At 38.7% G+C, this 18,884-nt stretch overlaps 1 protein-coding gene and 1 pseudogene across 2 annotated transcripts in view; one reads left to right on the forward strand and one right to left on the reverse strand.

Annotated features, from left to right (window-relative positions):
* PKN2 (protein kinase N2) overlaps positions 1-18,884 on the reverse strand; it is a 193,651-nt gene that overhangs the window by 55,842 nt on the left and 118,925 nt on the right. For both annotated transcript variants that reach the window (XM_069094550.1, XM_069094549.1), the window contains 2 exons: positions 10,284-10,469; positions 4,501-4,610 (listed from right to left, as the gene is read on the reverse strand). In XM_069094550.1, coding sequence (XP_068950651.1) covers positions 4,501-4,610; positions 10,284-10,469 — 296 coding nt within the window. The remainder of the gene's footprint in view (positions 1-4,500; positions 4,611-10,283; positions 10,470-18,884) is intronic.
* The window catches only part of LOC138166269 (kinetochore protein Spc24-like), a 7,549-nt pseudogene continuing 5,408 nt past the window's right edge, over positions 16,744-18,884 (forward strand).

Here is an 18,884-nt window from a genome sequence, read left to right on the forward strand (position 1 = left end):
ATATTGTCTTGCAATATCTATACAAGAAATATACATCCATGGACAATCTTGACAGGTAGATCTAACTGTTTAATATAGTCTAAACAATGGGAATTTTTCATCCATTTGGTTTTTCCTATTTGGATTACTGGTCCAAATTCTGAGTAATCATAGACCTAATTTGAGAGGCTCTAAAACATTCCAGGGCTTGATACTGTACAACTAGCACATCATCACTGACAAACAGAAATATATAGGGCATGGCTTCTCAAACTTTTTCTACTTGCAACCCATTTTCACATTTCAGCAGTGTTTGTTGATGCTGTGTGGGTGTGACAGCATGCACAGTGCAAAGTGAGCATGTTGTGTTCAGAACCAAAGCTGCAGTGAAGTTGTGCCACAAAACATGGGCAAATGCTGTCAGAAACACCTTAGATTCATCACACATTTAGTTTTCAATTAATTTTTGGTCATCGCATGTTCAGAAACTTTTTATTGCTGCCAAATTTTTTGTGACCACATATGGGGCTGCCACACATAGTTTAAGAAGAGCTCTTCTAGAGCACCTCGCTATCTCTAGGAAATTCCCATTCTATCTGGTCTGTGCGCTATATCAATGTTTTATGCCATATCTGATATTGAGGAGTAGAGGGTTGAACAAGGATGATGTTTTTAGGTTTCAGAGAATTTTGAATATGCATGTGACATATCTGTGGGAAATACTTTGTTGAAAAAGAACATTTAAGGTCATGTTTCACTTTACCAAATCAAGTGCTTCTTTATAATCAATAAACAATGGGGTGGCTAGGTGGCACAGTGAATAGAGCACCAGGAGTCAGGAGGACCTGAGTTCAAATCCAACCTCAGACACTTAACATTTACTAGCTGTGTGACCTTGGGCAAGTCACTTAACCCCAACTGCCCTGCCTTCCCCCCTCTAAAATAGCAAAAAAATAAAAAAAAATAATCAATAAACAATGAGTTTTTTTTTTTTTTTAAGCAATTGGGGTTAAGTAACTTGCTCAAGGTTACACGGCCAGTTATTTCTGGGTGTGGTGCTGAGTATCTGAGCCCAGATTTGATCCAGGTCATCCCGACACTGGAGCCGATGCTCTTACTCGCTGAGCCACCTGGCCTCCCCTAAGCAGTTAAGTAACTTGCTCAAGGTTACACGGCCAGGTGTTTCTGGGTGGGTGCTAAGTGTCTGAGCCCAGGATTCGATCTCCAGGTCTTCTCAACACTGGAGCCGGTGCTCTTACTCACTGTGCTACCTGGCCGCCCCAACAATGAGTTTTTATATTCTCTACATTTTTTCAGTAAATTGTTGAAAAACATAAAAAAATGTGGGGTGGATTATTACTTGCTAAAGATAACCTGTTTCCTTCTAACATGGACTGTTCTTATAAAAATTCTAAACAGATGGAAAACAACACATGCATCATTAGTATTACAAGTGTCTTGGTAACTTTTTTTGGGGGGGAGGGGTTTGGGTCAAGGGAGGAGGGAATAATAGTCTTCTCTTAGAATAATATCAACAGTAGCAGTAATATGGCACTTAATATGTGCCAGGGACTATGCTAAGTACTTTGCAAACATTATCTCATTTGACCCTCCTGACAACTGAGAGAATCGTTACTGAATCAGCTCCTTAGGTGTGGCTGGAGCACTGGCTGCAGCCTGATCTTCTTGGCTGGATTTCCATACAAAGTTGTATATCATGTCAATGTTTCTTTTGTCCATGATTTCCCATGTTTCAGTAGCAATAACTTGTTTAAATATATCAGACTACAGTCAGTTACATTACCTTTTTTCCATCCTTTATCCTTATTTCTAGCTTTATATTACATTCTGATCTCGGATTTGACACGTTAACCACATGTGGTCCGAGCACACATAAAGGGCCAGCTCAGTAAGGACTCTCATGCCAGCAGCAAACCATCCTCTGTCCTGGAACGGGATCAGACCCAGCTTTTTTGTGCTGGTGTTTGGTACTCCCCATATCGAGCGTTTTTTCTTTTTTCTTTAAGAAAGTGTTCATGAAGGGGTGGCCAGGTGGCTCAGCGAGTAAGAGCACCGGCTCCAGTGTCGGGATGACCTGGGGATCAAATCCAGGCTCAGATACTTAGCACCACACCCAAAAATAACTGGCCGTGTAACCTTGAGCAAGTTACTTAACCCCAATTGCTTTAAAAAAAAAGTGTTCATGACGTGGAGGTGTAAAGCATGTATGCTTTACCTATAGATCTCTGTCCTCTCTCACTCCTTACTCCTAAGGCCACATTTACCAACAACGTGCGATTGGCTTTGGAGAATCTTATCAAGTTCTTTGTTGCATTTCTCTGCTTTGTCATCCTCTGCAGCAGATGCTGGCACATGAGCTGCATTATTTATATGGTGGTCTTTTTACAACAACCATCATGAGCACTCTGAGATGGTCTAATGCTTCATGAAATGATGTTTCTTCTTGACCTTCTCTGCCTGTACAAGATTAGCCTGTAAACTATGCTTCAATTTAGTAGCAACTTCCTTTTGTTTTCTAGTTTAAGTGTACGGCAAAATATCAACATTAATGCTTGTTGATTGCTCCAGTATTATGTCCATTGGACAAGGAACTCACATTAAGAGTGCCAACAATCAACCTGGTAAAACTGTTTAAAAATAATATGATTTTTAATAAGCTCTGTTCATCCTTTTTCCTGCAACTTAATGAAAAGCAGTAGAGGGGTGCATAGAACTGAAGGTCATTTTATATTTTTCTTTCTCACATGGGTTGCCACAGTCAAAGAATTCATCACCAAGTGGCCAGTCCACTGTTTCTATCTTTCTATCCAAGGCTGATCCTTGGAAAGCTGTCACAGTGTGTTGCTGAGATTATTCTTTCTCAACAGATTTCCCGACTTGGAGAACCTGCCAGAGCTTGTTATCTGCTGGCGCAGCCTTTACAAACTCAGGGTTGTGAAGTAGGATTATATTCACTGAAAAAGCAGGGCTACATTTACTTAAGTAACTTTCTTCCAATGTTTTCATGGGTTGTAGGGTAGGGAAGGGGTGGAGAGAGTGTAATTACAGAACAGAATTAGTTGAGCAATTGGGTCTTAGTTCCATTTTTCAGAGCTTCATTAATCTTTGGGATTCTCATCCCTATTTACTAAATATTGGTGACTCAGTTAGAATTACAGAGTAATCAAAGCTAAGTGGCAAAGTTAATTGGAATCTATTTCTCTCCTAACATCTCTTTTGTCTGCCAGAAATCCCTCAGGCTTAGAGAAAATACTTTAAGCAAGGCTGGCTCTATTATGACAGAAAAGCAGTAAAGTGGCCATTGGCAAACGGCTTCCAAATGATAGGTTTAGGGCTTAAACATCTGTGGTTCAGAGGTCAGACTTCAGATAAGGTTCAGATAACAGGCAGTTAGTGAATCCCTAAGCTCAAGTATGAATGCCCACTGTGGAGTACAAACAGATCTACATTCTCAGTCCAGGTACACGCGAATGTACCCAGAGATGGGTAAATCTTAACTGTTCTAGCACACCTAGTGTTGACTATTAGTTCTCATCTTCTACATCAACCAGTAGCAAGAAGCTAGCTACTTTTAGATTTAATTTCATCTCTCCTGGTAGGGGCAAAATGGTTCTGCTTGGAGAAACCTCCACTGACAGCAATGGTATACACTTCAAAGTTTAAAAATCTCAATACCTCTGAGTCTTATGTGTATGGGGAAGGAGGGGAAAAAGGGAGATGTAAGGAATATGACAGATTAAGCAAGAGAGAAGAAAATGCATATTTTTTTAAATATACTTTAATGGGTAGCTTACAGTTTATATCAGTGGAAAAAAAAACACCACCAACTTCCTTTAGTCAGGGAGACTGGCTATTGTGTTTGCAAGATGTTGTGATCTTTAAACCAAAATGAAATATGACCAAATAGTATCCTGAAAATGACTAAACAATAAGGCAATATGCAACTTCACCTAAGAAATTTTATACAAAACTCTTAACCTTGAGTATCAAAGAGACAGAGAAAGAAAGATTTTGTTGGAGTAATTTAATCGAAATAATTCTATTGTGATCAAAGCCATGAGGGAGATTACTGGGTAGGTCAGTTAGTTTTGTTTTTATTTCATGGCCATAGCCTGCCCCTCTTATATATGAATACCACTAAGTAGAATGGGGGACCATATGATAAAGTGTGGTAGATAAACTTCAAACTCAAAGTATACATCCTATAGAGGGTGGGTAGCTTCATCTTTGTAAGTGGACAGAAGATTACTAATTTAACTATTTGATACAACTTGGCAATCACTCGATTTACAAATTACATTACTGCAAAATGTTAACCAATTAGATGATGCTAAAGGTAGACGTGGACCTAATTTACCAGATATGAACTTTCAGGGGGTAGAATGAAAACCAAAATTCTCAAAGTTTAAATAAGTATAAGACTTAGGAATAGACCCTATATATAAGAAGAACATAAAGATATAGTTAATAGATGTTACAGTAAAAATCCTATCATCTTACCCTATCTAGTTCCAGTGTAAACTTCTGGTCCCAAGACTGATTAGAAATGGGTTTCCAGCTAGTTTGACCAACCACGGTATTGTCCAGCTTCAAAACTGCACAGATGTCATCTGTAAGTAAATTTCAAAAACTCAGTTTAAAAAGATGTAATGATTAACTCCAGCAGTAAAGCAGCACTATTCTGTAGACATAAAACTATTAGAGCTCTTTGAAAATGTTATTTTCACAAGCAAGGCTTTAGTATTTGGAACTTCAAATCTTAAAAGATTAAAAAAAAACATTTAAAACATTCACTCATTCCAAATAATAAATATGAAAACATGTTCCCCTTCAGGAATTCTTCTTGTGCCTCCAGGTCTAGTTTAGATAGCCCCACCTCCTCTGCGATGCCATCTCAGATATCCAGTGAGAATTAATCTTTCCTTCCTCAAGTTTGTCCTCATCATATTAAACTTTTATGTACTGAATTTAAAATTTTTATAATAATTATTTGCATATATGTTTCACCAATCTGTTTACTTCAAGCATAACAGGCTATACTGTTTTTCATCTTTTCATCTTTAGGATCTAGTAGTGTTTTCAATATAGCAGGTACTGGACTATTTGGTGAACTGTACTGTTGGATCACAATATTTAGAACTGGAAGGGATTCAGAGACCCTAGTCCCTCTATTTCATTTTTCAGATCAAAACACCATACAGAGAGGTGAACTTTCCTGAGTTCAAATGGGCAGGAAGAATATAGCCAAGAGTCAAACCCAGATCTTGGGTGATTGTTATCATTGTAATTTCAGTGTTATTTGAAAAATAAAATAGGACAAGTCCCCCTGGACTGGAGAAAGGCAAATGCTGTCCCAAATTTGGGGGGAAAAAAAGGGATGAGAACAGAACCTGCAAATTATAGATTAGTAAATTTGACTTTTAATTCCTGGGAAAATTCTAGAGCAGATCATTAAAGCAATGACTGGTGAACACATAGAAAGGAAAGTGATGATTATAAAGAGCCAGCATAGCCAAGTATAGAACATGCCAGACTAAACTCATATCCATTCTTTCTCAATAGATAAGGAGAATGTTGTAGATATAGTTTACCTAGATTTCAGTAAAGCTTTTGGCAAAGTTCCTTCTAATACTTTTATAAAGATGGAGCTATGGATTAGAAAAGAATACAACCACACTGACTCTGAACTCACTGGATGGCTGGCTTCAAAGTGTGGTTATTATTGGCTCTATGTTCATGTGGTAGAAAGCCTCTAGCAGAACACTCCAGGAATCCATGCTTGGCCCTGTGCTAATTAGTTTCAATAACCTAAACAGAGGCGTAGATGGTAAGTTCATGAAATCTGAAGACAATGCAGAGCCTGGAAGGACAATGAGCACATGGCATGACAGAGTCAGGATCCAAAAGGATCTACACAGACTGTGGCATTAGGCTGAATCTAAGGGACAGATGCCTACATTTATATTTAGACTATACTCAGGCAGAAAATGATTAACTTCAAAAGTACACTGTGAGGGAGGCATGATCAGATAGCAATGATTGTGAAAAAAGTCATAAGATCACAGACCTAGAGTGGGAAGTGATCTCCCGGTCACTAGGGCCCAGGAAGATTCAGAGACTGGCCCCGGATCACGAAGATCCTCTATGTCTGAGGCAGGACTTTATCCACACCCCTGAGATCCAGCTGGTGCTGTTCTTACTAGGCCATGCTGCCTCTCAGTCTTGGGGCTTCTGGTGGACTGAGAATTCAAGCTGAGTCAGAGATATTAAGTGATAATCTAATTCAGAGACAAGGCTTTTAGGAAATGGGAGGTGACAGTGCCACTGGATGCCACCCAGCCCTATGTCATCTGGAAAGCTAGGTTCCTTTCCAGGATTAAGGACTGAAGAAGGATCCTAATAAGCCAGAGAACATCTAGGATGGTGAAAGGCCTTGAGAAGAGGTTAAGTGAGGACCAGTTAAAGGAATCTGAGATGTTTTGCTTGGAGAAGAGAAGACTACCTGAGGACACAATTTTATCCTTCAAGTATTTAAAGGAAGGATCCTTTGGTTCTGCTGGGGCCCCAAGGACAGAACCAGGGGCAATGAGTGAAAGCTGCAAAATGGATATTTAGGCTTCCATAAGAACTGAATGGTAGATACTATGTGCATGGAACTATGCAGACATAAGAATAGTGTCTTTGCCTTCATGGAGATTAGTGAGGGAAATGTAAGAACATATAATAACTGTGTAGCCATGAGGAAGGCACTGTACCCCTTTGAATCTTAAATTTCCAGCTTTTAAAAATGGGGGTAATACTTGTACTCCCCAAGTCACTGGATTAATGTGAATAATTAACTTTAAAGACCTTAAAGCCCTATAGTAATTTTAATTATTATAAGTGTAGAGAACTGGGGCGGCCAGGTAGCACAGCGAGGAAGAGCACCGGCTCCAGTGTCGGGATGACCTGGATCAAATCCGGGCTCAGATACTCAGCACCACACCCAGAAATAACTGGCTGTGTCACCTTGAGCAATTTACTTAATCCTGATTGCTTAAGAAAAAAATAAATATAGAGAACTAATTACAATATAAAATATACTAAAAAAGAGCAATGAAGAGATACAGAAAGTATTATAGAGATTTAGAGGAGGGAAACTGGTAGTGGTGATGGCAGGCTTCCAAAAAGTTATGGCATTTGAACTGGACCATGATAAAGCAGGAATTGTGCAACTGGTTTTTGGGAGAAGCCATTTAAGGGAGAAGGTACTGAAGAGACAAAAGGTACTGAAGTGGGAAAGCATGCCCCATGTTTGTGAAAAGAAATTATTCCAGTCTGGTTGGAACAGAATTTTTTTTAGAAACAAGATAATATAATCACAGTTTTGGTTTCTGAGGGGAAAATTAATCTGGCAATTATTTGTGGGGTGAATGGAGAGACGGAGATGTGTGTGTGTAGAGAGAATAACACTAGAAGCAAGAAGTCTACTTATTATAAGAGTTCACACAGGAAGAAACTGATCCCTGAAATAGAATGGTGGTGATGATAACAGAGAGAAGGGGGGACTGAAGAAGTAGAAATGACAGGACTTAATGACTGACAGAATATGGGAGGTAAGAGGTAGGAATAGCATGAATGTAACATTTATTGAGAGCCTACAAATACAACATACAAAGGAGACCCCAGAGATATTTAGCATAGTTGACAAAAAATAATAATGCCAATATAAGAAACAGTTTAAGTCTGCAACATAAGTGGATTTTAGAAGAATGCCACTGAGCTTAGTCTGGGGCATTTGGATTTTCAGATATGTGTGTGTCTCTACCCCTGCTCTCTATTCTCTGTATACAGAAAAAAGAGGGCATGACTACAAATATTGATGAATGACAACAATTACAAAACAAGAAAGTTCAGGAAAAGTTGTGGACACAGAGACAAATCAATCTGCAGTCATTAGGTACCCACTATGTGTCAGTTATTATGCTATGTGCTGGAAACAAACAAAAAATGGTTCCTGCTCTCGAGGAGCTCACATTCTACATGGGGGAAAGCTGGGTTTGACCCTCACCTCTGATATTCACCAGCTGTGACACTGGGCATGTCGAATAACCTCTTTTAGTCAACTTCCTCACCCATAAAACAAGGCTAATCTTGCACCTACCTCATGGAGCTGTGGTGAGGAAGGAATAAGAACGTAAAGTGCTTTGCTAACATTGAGACATTATGAGAACATCAGCTAAAAGAAAGAGAAAGTGGTAAAAGAAGCAAATCACTAAAGAAAGAGATGCTTCAGTTCAGGAAAAGTAGTGGAGAATGCACCAAGACACAAAAATATAAATTTGTACTTTGTATCCACTAACCACAAATGTTTTCATGTAACGTAAAATGACATGTGCCAGGAGGGGTTTCTTAAATGTGTCACTTTTGGTTTATATCTGCAGCTATTAGTGTGAGAAACTGTCACATAGCCTAGAGACTCCCCCCTGCCACCTCCCCCCGCCCAAATTTTACCACAAACAACTCTCCACTAAATGTTCTTGACTGTGCTGGGAAAGCTCTAGTTTTCCTTAAGTTCAAATGTTTAAAGTTGTGCTTTAATACGCCCTTAGGGAGTTTCTTTGCCTCCCTGCCTTTGGTAGCTCACAGTGCTTGCTCCTGCCTATCCTTCCAACATAACAGGTTCATCTAGTGGCCTCCCCTACTGTTACCCAGGCTCTAATGATCCCATTTTTTGATTCTAAATTAAGAACAGCTTATAGGTTATAGGTTTTTCAAGAGTCACATTCACAAATTCACAATAGCTTACAAATTCAATTCGGCACAAAGTTTGATGCATTAAAGCAGGTGTTCTTAAATTGAGGTCTGTGAATTTGTTTTTTTTTTTAAACTGGTAACTGCATTTCAATATAATTGATTTTCTTAATAGTCCTATGTATTTTATTTTATGCATCTTAAAATATCATTCTGAGAAGGGGTCCATAGGTTTTACCAGACTGCCAAAGGCATCCTTGACATACAAAAAATGTTAATAATCACAGCTCTAAAGACAAACTTAGTATTTATTTTCCAAGAGAAAAACTCAGTTTTGATTTAGTTATTTAATCCCTTCCCTTTCATGGTCTTTCCTTTTCCACTGAAAATATCAATTGAATCTGCTTATTCTACTGAATCCCCATTGCCAAAGCCTCAGTCTGAGTCCAAGAATATTCTTGGAAACCTTCGTCTCCCATATTCCAGCCTTTCTTCACTCTAAAACATTGGATATTTAGGGGCGGCCAGGTGGAGCAGTGAGTAAGAGCACCGGCCCAGAGTTGGGAGATCTGGGATCGAATCTGGGCTCAGATACCCACCCAGAAACACCTAGCCGTGTAACCTTGAGCAAGTTACTTAACCCCAATTGCTTTAAAAAAAAAAAAATTGGATATTTTCCAATTTATGTTCTCTTCAGTCTCATCCCTTTGACATCTTATTCCTTGCTCCAATTGCTACCTATACTTCTATTATTTTTCTAATGAAAGCAAAATTTAACAACTACCTTTAAATGTCCTCCATCCACCTAACATATTTTACTAAGAGAGCAGTTTTATATTTTTAGTTCAATACTATAAGATTACAATCACCATCTTGACACCATTCCTGTCATGCATTCCATTTTTCAAGGGAAAATGGCTTATTATGCATACACACACACACACACACACGCACTTATTTTAAACTGAGTAATTCATAGAAGTCTTATACAAGCTAGGTAAAAATGATGGTTGATCAGGCATGAAGAGACAAAGGGACACCAGGAAAAGCCTGGAAAAGGTGCTGAATATATTGTCTTATGAGCATACCATACTTTTTGGGTCTTACCTCTGAAGTAGCTTTGTAAAATCTTTTACTAAAACATGTCACACACATAAAGTCAATTTTAAATTAAAATTTGTGCTGAATTGTGCTGTTCTGTAACTTCACTGATTCCTTCTTCCCTCCTCTTTCCTCCCTCCCGTGCAGCAGCAGTCATTTCTGCCAACTGCTCCAACCAGGAAATCCTAAACTCTGTTATGTGTTGTCCTTCTTCTGATATTAGTAGGAGGGTAACAGAGCAGGAAATTAACTTTTGAGACCTAGCTGCCAGATCCTGAACAGGCAGATTTTAACAGATTGTTTTATAATCAGCATAAAAGTTACTTCGATACTTTTAAATTTTTTTCCTGCAGAGCATTTGAATCTGCTACTTCTCTCTATTCTCTCAGTTAAGTCCCTTGTTCATGCCTTTTTACTTTTTAGGAAATTAAGAAAATCAGTTACTGAACTGGACAAGTCGTCTGTTTTCAGCAGGTTTCGACTACTGCCACTTTTACTTTTGCTTGTTCTGCTCATGAAGGAGGATCTTGTTTCACTTGGGCTCCAGCCAGGAAGTGTAACTGATGTTGCTTTTGAACGTCCAGGAACATTCTCTAGTATATCTTGGCAGCCCATAAGCCGAACTTCCAAAGTACCTGTTAACATGAATACACATATATTAGATAAGAACCTCAATCTGCAACAGAAATGGAAAAAAAAAAGTTATAATAAAAATATGAGCATTTAAAACAAGGAGTTTTATGAGTCAATTTTCATCTTTCCTTCTTAATAATAATTTATTAAAGTGCAGGCCACTAATAATTCAATGAAATGAAGGAAGCAGTAATGTGAGATTTATATCTTTACCTGGACATCCCACCACAACCTTAGCGACATCCATTCAAACAAGCTATCTTTTATTAAACTCCTACTATGTACAAATTATCTTTTCCCCAAAACCTTTCTCTCCTGCTACCTTTGTTTCTATCGTCATCACCAAAACTCCTAACCAGCAAGGATTGAAACCTAAAACTCTGCTCTTGGCTTGACTTTCTTTCTCTCTCCTATTCAATCAGCTGCCAAGATGCATTAATTCTCTGCTCAGGTATCTCAGGTCTGTAACTTATTTTGTCACTATTTTATTTAAGGCTTTTATCTCTTGGCTTCAACTACTGTTATAACCTCTTAACTAGGTTCTCTGTCTTTCAGCACTCTCCTAACAGTATCTGTATAATCTTCTGATTACATGTGATTCCTTCATTCAAAATTTTCAATAGTTCCTTATATCACACTGAATAAACTTTAAAACTTTATTCTGGCATTCAAGGCCTCTCTATTAAATGTCTTAAATTTATATTTCCCATCTTATTCTAGATCCCCCCTTCACATATTTTATTCAGCTTTCCCCTATATCTCATACTGTATCCCCCAAAATGGACTAGACTCCCTGTTCCTCCATGAAAGAGACACCTTCCCATCCTCTTTCTCTGTCCATCTTCAGACGTTCTTCTATCATTCTGTTGGGATAGTATGCTTTGTACTTAGTGCAATTTTAATTCATTTCCCTACTAACCTGTAAGCTCTTAAAGGATAGGAACTTTTTCTTTGTACCCAGAAAATTTGACACAAGAAGGTATTTAATACTTTGGAGTAAACTGAGTTAAAATGAGAAACATCAGGAGACACATGCCAGCATTTGGCTGAATAGAACATTACAAATCTATCAAAGGTATTTACAAAGAGTCTACTTAGGGCCAGGTACTAGGGATAGAAAAGACAAAAAATGAACAACTCTCTTCTTTCAAGAAGCTTACGTTAGTTGGAGGAGAGATCTCTTAGTATAGACAAAATAAATACAAAGTACTATTTTTAGGAAGGTACTAGGAGTTGAGGGGAAATGATGTAGGGCCTAATGTAGAAACTAAGGATTCTAAGAGGCAGAAATGATGAGGGAAGAAGTGCATCACTCCAGGCATGAGGGGAGGCCTGTGCAAAGAATGGAGATGGGGGACTGTGTGTGAGGAAGGACTGAAGAACATATGAAGAGGTGTGATATATAAGACAGGTGGGAAAGAAGATTGGGCCTAATTTGTAAAAGGCTCTAAATGGCAAACAGAAGAGTTTCTACTTGATCCCAGAACTAAGGAGAAGTCACCAGGGTTTACTGAGCAGGCAAGTAACATGGTCACATCACACACATCGCATCTGTGTGGAAGATACTTGAGGCAAGGAGACTAACTGGGAGCTATTACAGCAACTGAGACAAGAGGTGATGAAGGCCTAAACAAAGAACGTGGCTAGATGGTGGAGAGAAGGAAATATTTTTGAGAGATGCTGTGGAGAGAGAATCCACAAGATTTATCCACTGATAAGCCTGGAGGTTGCAAACCTCGTGGCTGAAAGTACAGTAGTATCCTTGAGAGAGAGATTAAGGCAAAATGAGAAGAGCAATGGGGCAAACATGAGTTTCAGATGTGTGGGTCTAAGGCACTTGTGGAACACCTAGTGAATATTCAATAGGCAGCTGATGACAGGGACTGGAATTGAGGAGACAGATGAAGGCTAGACATAGATCTGGGAATACCTAGCTGTAGAGATGACAGAGACAGCTAGGTGGAGCAGTAGACAGAGAGCTGGATTTATGGGGTGGTGGAAGATTTTGGGAAGTATGTTTCTTGAAGCTATTTAGGAAATACCAAGAGTGGCTTTTGAGAGTCTGATTACCCAGAGAATTGCTTAAGCTTATCATAGACTTGGAGCTGGAAGGGCCTTTAGAAGGCATTGAGTCCAATCCTCTCACTTTACTGTACAGAAAAAGGATTATAAGGAAATGACAAGTCCTAAGTAAAATTCTGATGCATTTTTACTGAAAATATGAAACTGGTTTAATTTAAAAGAAACTGAAAGTCCTATGTGTGTTTCTGGGGTGGGAAGGACAGACGAGACTGTAAAAGTCCAATCATTCCCACTGTAAATGCTTAGTTGATTATGGAGACAAAATCCTAGGGAAACACACAGCATCCAGTGCCAACTTCAAGTCTGGGAACTTATCAAATGTTTTAGTAATTTCAATGTATCACACACCGGCTTTTATTTAGAAAAAAAAATCAAGGTGGTTTAAGGTCTTCATGAACCATTCCAGAGCTGCTGAAACTTCTTTGATGAGGTGAGATGATTCCAATGGAAGAACATCCCTACTTTACATCTAATGTTCACAACCTACAATATGAATTTCTAAAAACAATGAAACCTTGAGAATAAAAGTTAGTGTTCAGAGGCAGCAGCTAGAAAGGCTAATCGTATGAGGAAATAATGTGCTGTTTATCCTTTACTGGATTCAGTGGGTATTATATCCTTTTTTTAAAACCTATATATTGGTATGGCCAAGTAACAACATTTTCAGCTTCTAAGAAGACTGATTAGCATGTTGCCCAACAAAAAGGGTCACCCACTAGGGGCAGATTCACGTGCTCTGACAGCTCTTAATTGTGGGCAGTTTCCAGTTTGAACAAGCCCACATTTGCCTGGTTTGACTTTGTACAGCCAAGCAGTATGGCACTTATCAGTCTCCCCATCTTTCCCTGGGTCTCTTCACAACACTCTCCCCTCCATGCAGGCTGCTTCCCAATCAAACTGACAGAGCAGCTGTTTGTAGACTCTGTTCTGTCTTTTCCTACCTCCACCTCTGGAAATGAATCACAAGATCATGGGTCTAGAGTTGGAAACCTTCTTTTACAGATGAACAAACAGACAAAGGAAGTCAATGGAGTTGCCCAACGTCACAGAGGAAGTAACTAAAAGGGATTTGACTGATTTGAGAGCCCAAACTTTCCTCCTGTCTGCACACTTACTTCATGAGCCACTTCCTCCATATTGCCATTCCTGATACCCTCAGAGAAAAATGATCCCTTTTGACTTTCTCATTCCTTTCTGTTGGATGACTCCTACATAATTATGACATTCAAAATTTTTTTTACAGTTATTTATATTTATGTCTTATTCTATTGGACTATAAGCTCCTTGAGGGTAGAGACTAATGTTTTTCACTTTCACATCAACCATTCATGTTTGTGAAAGAATATACATGTACTTAACATATTCATACATTTGTGTCTACAAAATGCACAGCATGTGCTAGGGCTTTAGGGGCAATATGGTCTCAAATTTTATTAAGGGGAGGCAGCAAAGTGGATAGAATGCCGGACCTGGAGTCAGTAAGATCTCAATTCAAATCCATCCTCAATGGCTAGATTCAAGTTCAAACGTTCAAGTCACATGACTCCTATTTGTCTAAGTTTCCTTATCTGTAAAATGGGGATAATACCTACCTTCAAGGATTAATGTGGGGATAACATGAGTTAATATTTATAAAAGTGCTTTGCAAATTAAAGTACTATTGCAGAAGTAATAGAAAAGATGAATTGGAAGAGAAGAGAGAATATCAGTCTAGGTGATTGGTAATAGCAGCCTAGACCAGGGTAGGAGTAAGTGTTAAAATGGGATATACTGATAAATGTTATGTGGATAGCATTGACAAAACTTAGAAACTAACTGGATGTGGGAAGTGAGGGAGAAGGATGAACCACAGTGAAGAGGGCTGTACATACAGCAAGCACTTAATAAATATTTGTTGAAGAGATATAGAATTGGAAGGTCACACAGTCCAATTTTCCATCCCATACCTTACCCTCCTACCATTTCTACCCTCCTAAAATACCTCGCAAGGTAATTATTTAGTCTCTGTTTGAAAATGTGAGGATACTAATGGATGTCGGTTTTTCACTAGAGGTGGAAGTTATAGGGACACAGAATTCAGACTGACATAAAAAGAAAGAGTTTCTAACAATGAATACTTCACGAGAGAGTCCATTCTATTCATGAATAATAAATTCTTTTCTGGGGGAAGCTGGTGTTGCAATGGATAGGGTACTTACTATTCCTGAAGTCAAGAAGTCCTAAATTCAAATCTAGCCTCAGATACCTAGCTGTGTCACCCGAGGCAAGTCATTTAATGTGTTTGTCTCAGTTTCCTCAACCCTACAATGGATATAATAGCACCTACCTTCCAGGGCTATTGTGAGGATGAGTTATTATTTGTTTATAAAAAGGGGGGGGGCACTTAAGACCATGCCTGGCACACAGTAAGCATTATATACATGCTTATTCTCTCCCCTGCTCCCTTTATAGCAAGACAAAACTTTACTTTCCATAATAGATTCAAAGAACTTTAGTGCTAGATGGAACCTTAGATTTATTCTGATACCACTGTTTTACCGAAGAGCAAACTGAGTGCCAGTAATGGCCAATGTAAATTGCCCAAGGTCAAATAAATAGTGGCAAAACCAAGTTACACTTTTTAAGAGTTGCTCTGAGATATAATTTGTGAAGCCACATAAAATAAATTTAATTTTTTCTACAATACTGCTATCATCTTGTTCCCCTTCCTCTCCCTGGGTCTTCTCTTTTCTAGTATAAATAACATGAGTTTATTTGACTGTTTCCCAAAAGTCATGGTTCCAAGATGCCTCATCATCTGTTTACCATATAATATATGAGCTCCAGTTTGTCAGTGTTTGATAAACTACATAAAGGTTTTGCTTATGTCCCACATCTATTTCATCTTCTCCACTTCAGTTTCCTTTCAACACTGTATGAGAGCTCCTTAAATTTCTCATAGTACTTTGGAGCTCTTTCTTACATTGAACATATTCTGTCTTTATTCAGTAATATGTGACAATTCTTATCCCCCCTCCCTGTTAGATTACAAGTTCCCTGATGGGAGGAGCTGTGTCTCATTTTGTTTTTTGTAACTTTAGTATCTAATAGTGTATTATGTATGAGTGGCTCAAAAATATTTATTAGATTTAAATCAATAGCATTTAAGGTATAGTTTGAGTAATGTGGGGCAATATCCCCTACAAATACAATTTATTAAGCATTTACTATGTGCAGAATATTTCATTAAGCACCAGAAAATACAAAAAAATTGGCCAAGACAGTTAGCTACTGACCTCCAGAAACCAATGGTCTAGGTCAGAGGGATAAGATACAAAAATAACTAAAAACACTTCTGTATTATACTCATTAGAGAGTCCTATGCAAAATTTTGTCAGGTCTAATTAAGGAAGATTTATTGATTTAGATGAAGAGAGGGAAAATCAGGAAAGGTAATTTAGAGGAACAACATTTGAAATAGGTAGGAATTTAACAGCTGATAACGGGAAAGGAATTGAGAATAGTTCAAACAAAGGCAGAGCAGAATCAGAGGAGAATAAATAATGTCATCTTAGCACTGAATACAGAGTACATGGAGGTTAATAAAGTTAGACAAGTAGGGTCATGTCATATTGTAGAGGGCTTTCAATGTCTGGTAAAAAAGCATGAACTTTATATCAGAAGCTACAGAGAACCAATGAATGACTAAGTTTTATCAGAAGAGTGACATGAACAGGCCTAAAGCAGAAAAATTCATCCGACAGCATTATGAAGGACAGAGGGAGTGTACACAGAGGTGGAAGCTACTGAAACAAATCCAGTGAGGCAATGGGGACCTGTACTAGAGTGGTACTGATGTACATAGAGACGAGGCAAATGAAGTGAAAGATGTTGTGAAGGGAGAATGCACAAGAGCTGAAGGGATGAAGGATAAGAAAAAGACCCCAAAGAACACAGGAGATCAGGGTGAAGGGTAGTGTCATAGCTATCAATAATGAAGTCAGGAGGAAGAACAAGTAAGTTTACAGTGGAAAATGACAAATTTGGTTTTAAGCACATTGAGTGTGAAGTGACAGCGAAACAATTAGGTGATGTCTAAGAGACAGCTGGATACACAAGTCTGAATGAAGCTCAGAACGGAGGCCAAGACTGGAAATAAAGACCTGATCAACAACTATACAGGCGTGATATGCACAGGAGTGGATAGGATGACAGATGGAGAAGACAGGTAAAGAAGATAAAGAAAAGAATGGTAAGGGCAGACTCTGGGAAAGAACCACATTAAGGGATTTAGAGTAGGATGAGAAACCAGACAAAGAATGGCTAGAGAAGTAAGAGAACTGGAAGATTGTGGTATTCTTAAGGTAAGAGTAGGGTGATAATCAGTAAAAGGCAGTCAATTAAAAGTTTCAGGGAAATTAAAGAGGTTGCGGATTGGGGGGGGAAGGCAACTAGAGCTGATGATTAAGATTACAAATAAGCTCCCAGAGAGAGCAATTTCACTAGAAGACTACAAAAAGGTGGATTACAAAGGGATGAGAAGAGAAAGAGGCTACTGAAAAAAGTGGTTCCAAGTAATGCAACTTTTAAAGTTTAATAGTAGAGAGAAAAGGGACAGGCTGGTACTTTGAAGATTTATCTAATATGTCATGGAAAAATTTTTTTGGATTGGAAAGAGGCAGTGGAGGGAGATTAAAAAAGTAGGAAAGAAGAACTAACTATGCAAGGAAGGTCCTAGAAGTGGGAGAAAATAAAAGGGTCAACATATAACACCAATGCAATATTCACAGCACCCACAACAGCTATGAATATGCTGGTGCAGGTCTGCATCACAATATGTAACAGACTCTCCACGTGGGACACAGAACCAAAACATTTATTCAAACACCAGGAAGCTGAATCCCAACACCAGAAAGTCAAATCCATCATAGCAACCAAGAAGTTGGTACACATAACCAATGCAGAGAGCACCAACATCCCCAAGCCTTCTCTCCACCAGGCCTTCAACACAAAACATGCTCCGTTAAGCAAAAATACCCCTCTCTCACTCATGGTAGCTGTTCTGCCTTTGTTCTGGCTGCTCTCAGCTTTGCTTGGGCTCTCCTCCGCTCCTTTCTGCTCTACCCTACCTATTCTACCCTTTCAGCAAGTTTCTCCCACCATGTGCTCCATGTGATTACATTTGGCCTATTAAGGGCAGGGAAGGTCTTCAAATTCCCATTACCACTACACAACACAAAGAGAAGAATTACTAAATCTTTTGAGACCAGAGTGGAGGAAGGGGGCAAGGGTAATGCTGTTAAGTTATGAGGGATGAACAAGAGCAGGTAAGGGAATTCTCTGCATGACTTAAGTATTCAGAGTCAACTGGACAGGCAGGTCATCTGCTGTAAGTGTGGGGCACAGAGGGTGGTGAGAAAAAACTTGTGATGGTCACTGTGGACAGTAAGGAATCAATCAAGGCAGGATTACTGAATAGCAATGAACGTCTAGTCATCTCTTAACATAAATTTTCAAGTATGAAATAACATTACTGCTTATGAGTTTTCTCACCAATAACCAGTAGTCTTGAAGCAGGAATGAACTATATTAAGAGTTATATAGGAATTAAGACATCCAGGATGAAAATGACAGAAAGTGAATGGAAAAAAGGAACTCTACGGAGGCACAGCTGAAAAAAGAAGCATTAAAGTATCAAACCATTGAGTCCAAACTAGGTATGAAAAAGTAAAGGCAATATAGCATGGAATGAAAGGGATAAATCAAGGGGGAGAACCTAATCTACAATGAGTAAAGTCTAATATAAAAGAAAAGACACAGGGGTGAGAAGACATAGCTAGATCATAAAATATCAAATATTTTAAAAATAATGCAAATTCAAGAGGTAGTGAGGCCTAAGCATACTAACATACAATTGAAGTTTGGTAGAAAAGGAAGTATCTAAGGGTTGAAGAGGCTGAAGAACTATGTAGTCAGATGTATTGTGAAATGAATATCAGAATATTCAAGAACAAGAGGAAGAAATGAGATAGAGAGGAAGACCAGGAACTAGTTACTAAAGTTACTGAAAAAGTAAACAGAATGAGCTGGGGCTTGGTAGATAATGAAAATAATAAAAGGGAACAGATTATGAAGACCTCAAAAGAAGAAAGGACAAGGGGTGGCCAGGTGGCTCAGTGAATAAGAGCACCAGCTCCAGTGTCAGGATGACTTGGGGATCAAATCCAGGCTCAGATACTCAGCACCAAACCCAGAAATAACTGCCCATGTAACCTTGAGGAAGAGGAAGAGGAAGAGGAAGAGGAAGAGGAAGAAGAAGAAGAAGAAGAAGAAGAAGAAGAAGAAGAAGAAGAAGA

Source organism: Petaurus breviceps, unplaced genomic scaffold, assembly GCF_028583685.1.
Source record: "Petaurus breviceps papuanus isolate PSGF00001 unplaced genomic scaffold, PetGlider_PUasm1.0 220, whole genome shotgun sequence".
Lineage (NCBI taxonomy): Eukaryota > Metazoa > Chordata > Mammalia > Diprotodontia > Petauridae > Petaurus > Petaurus breviceps.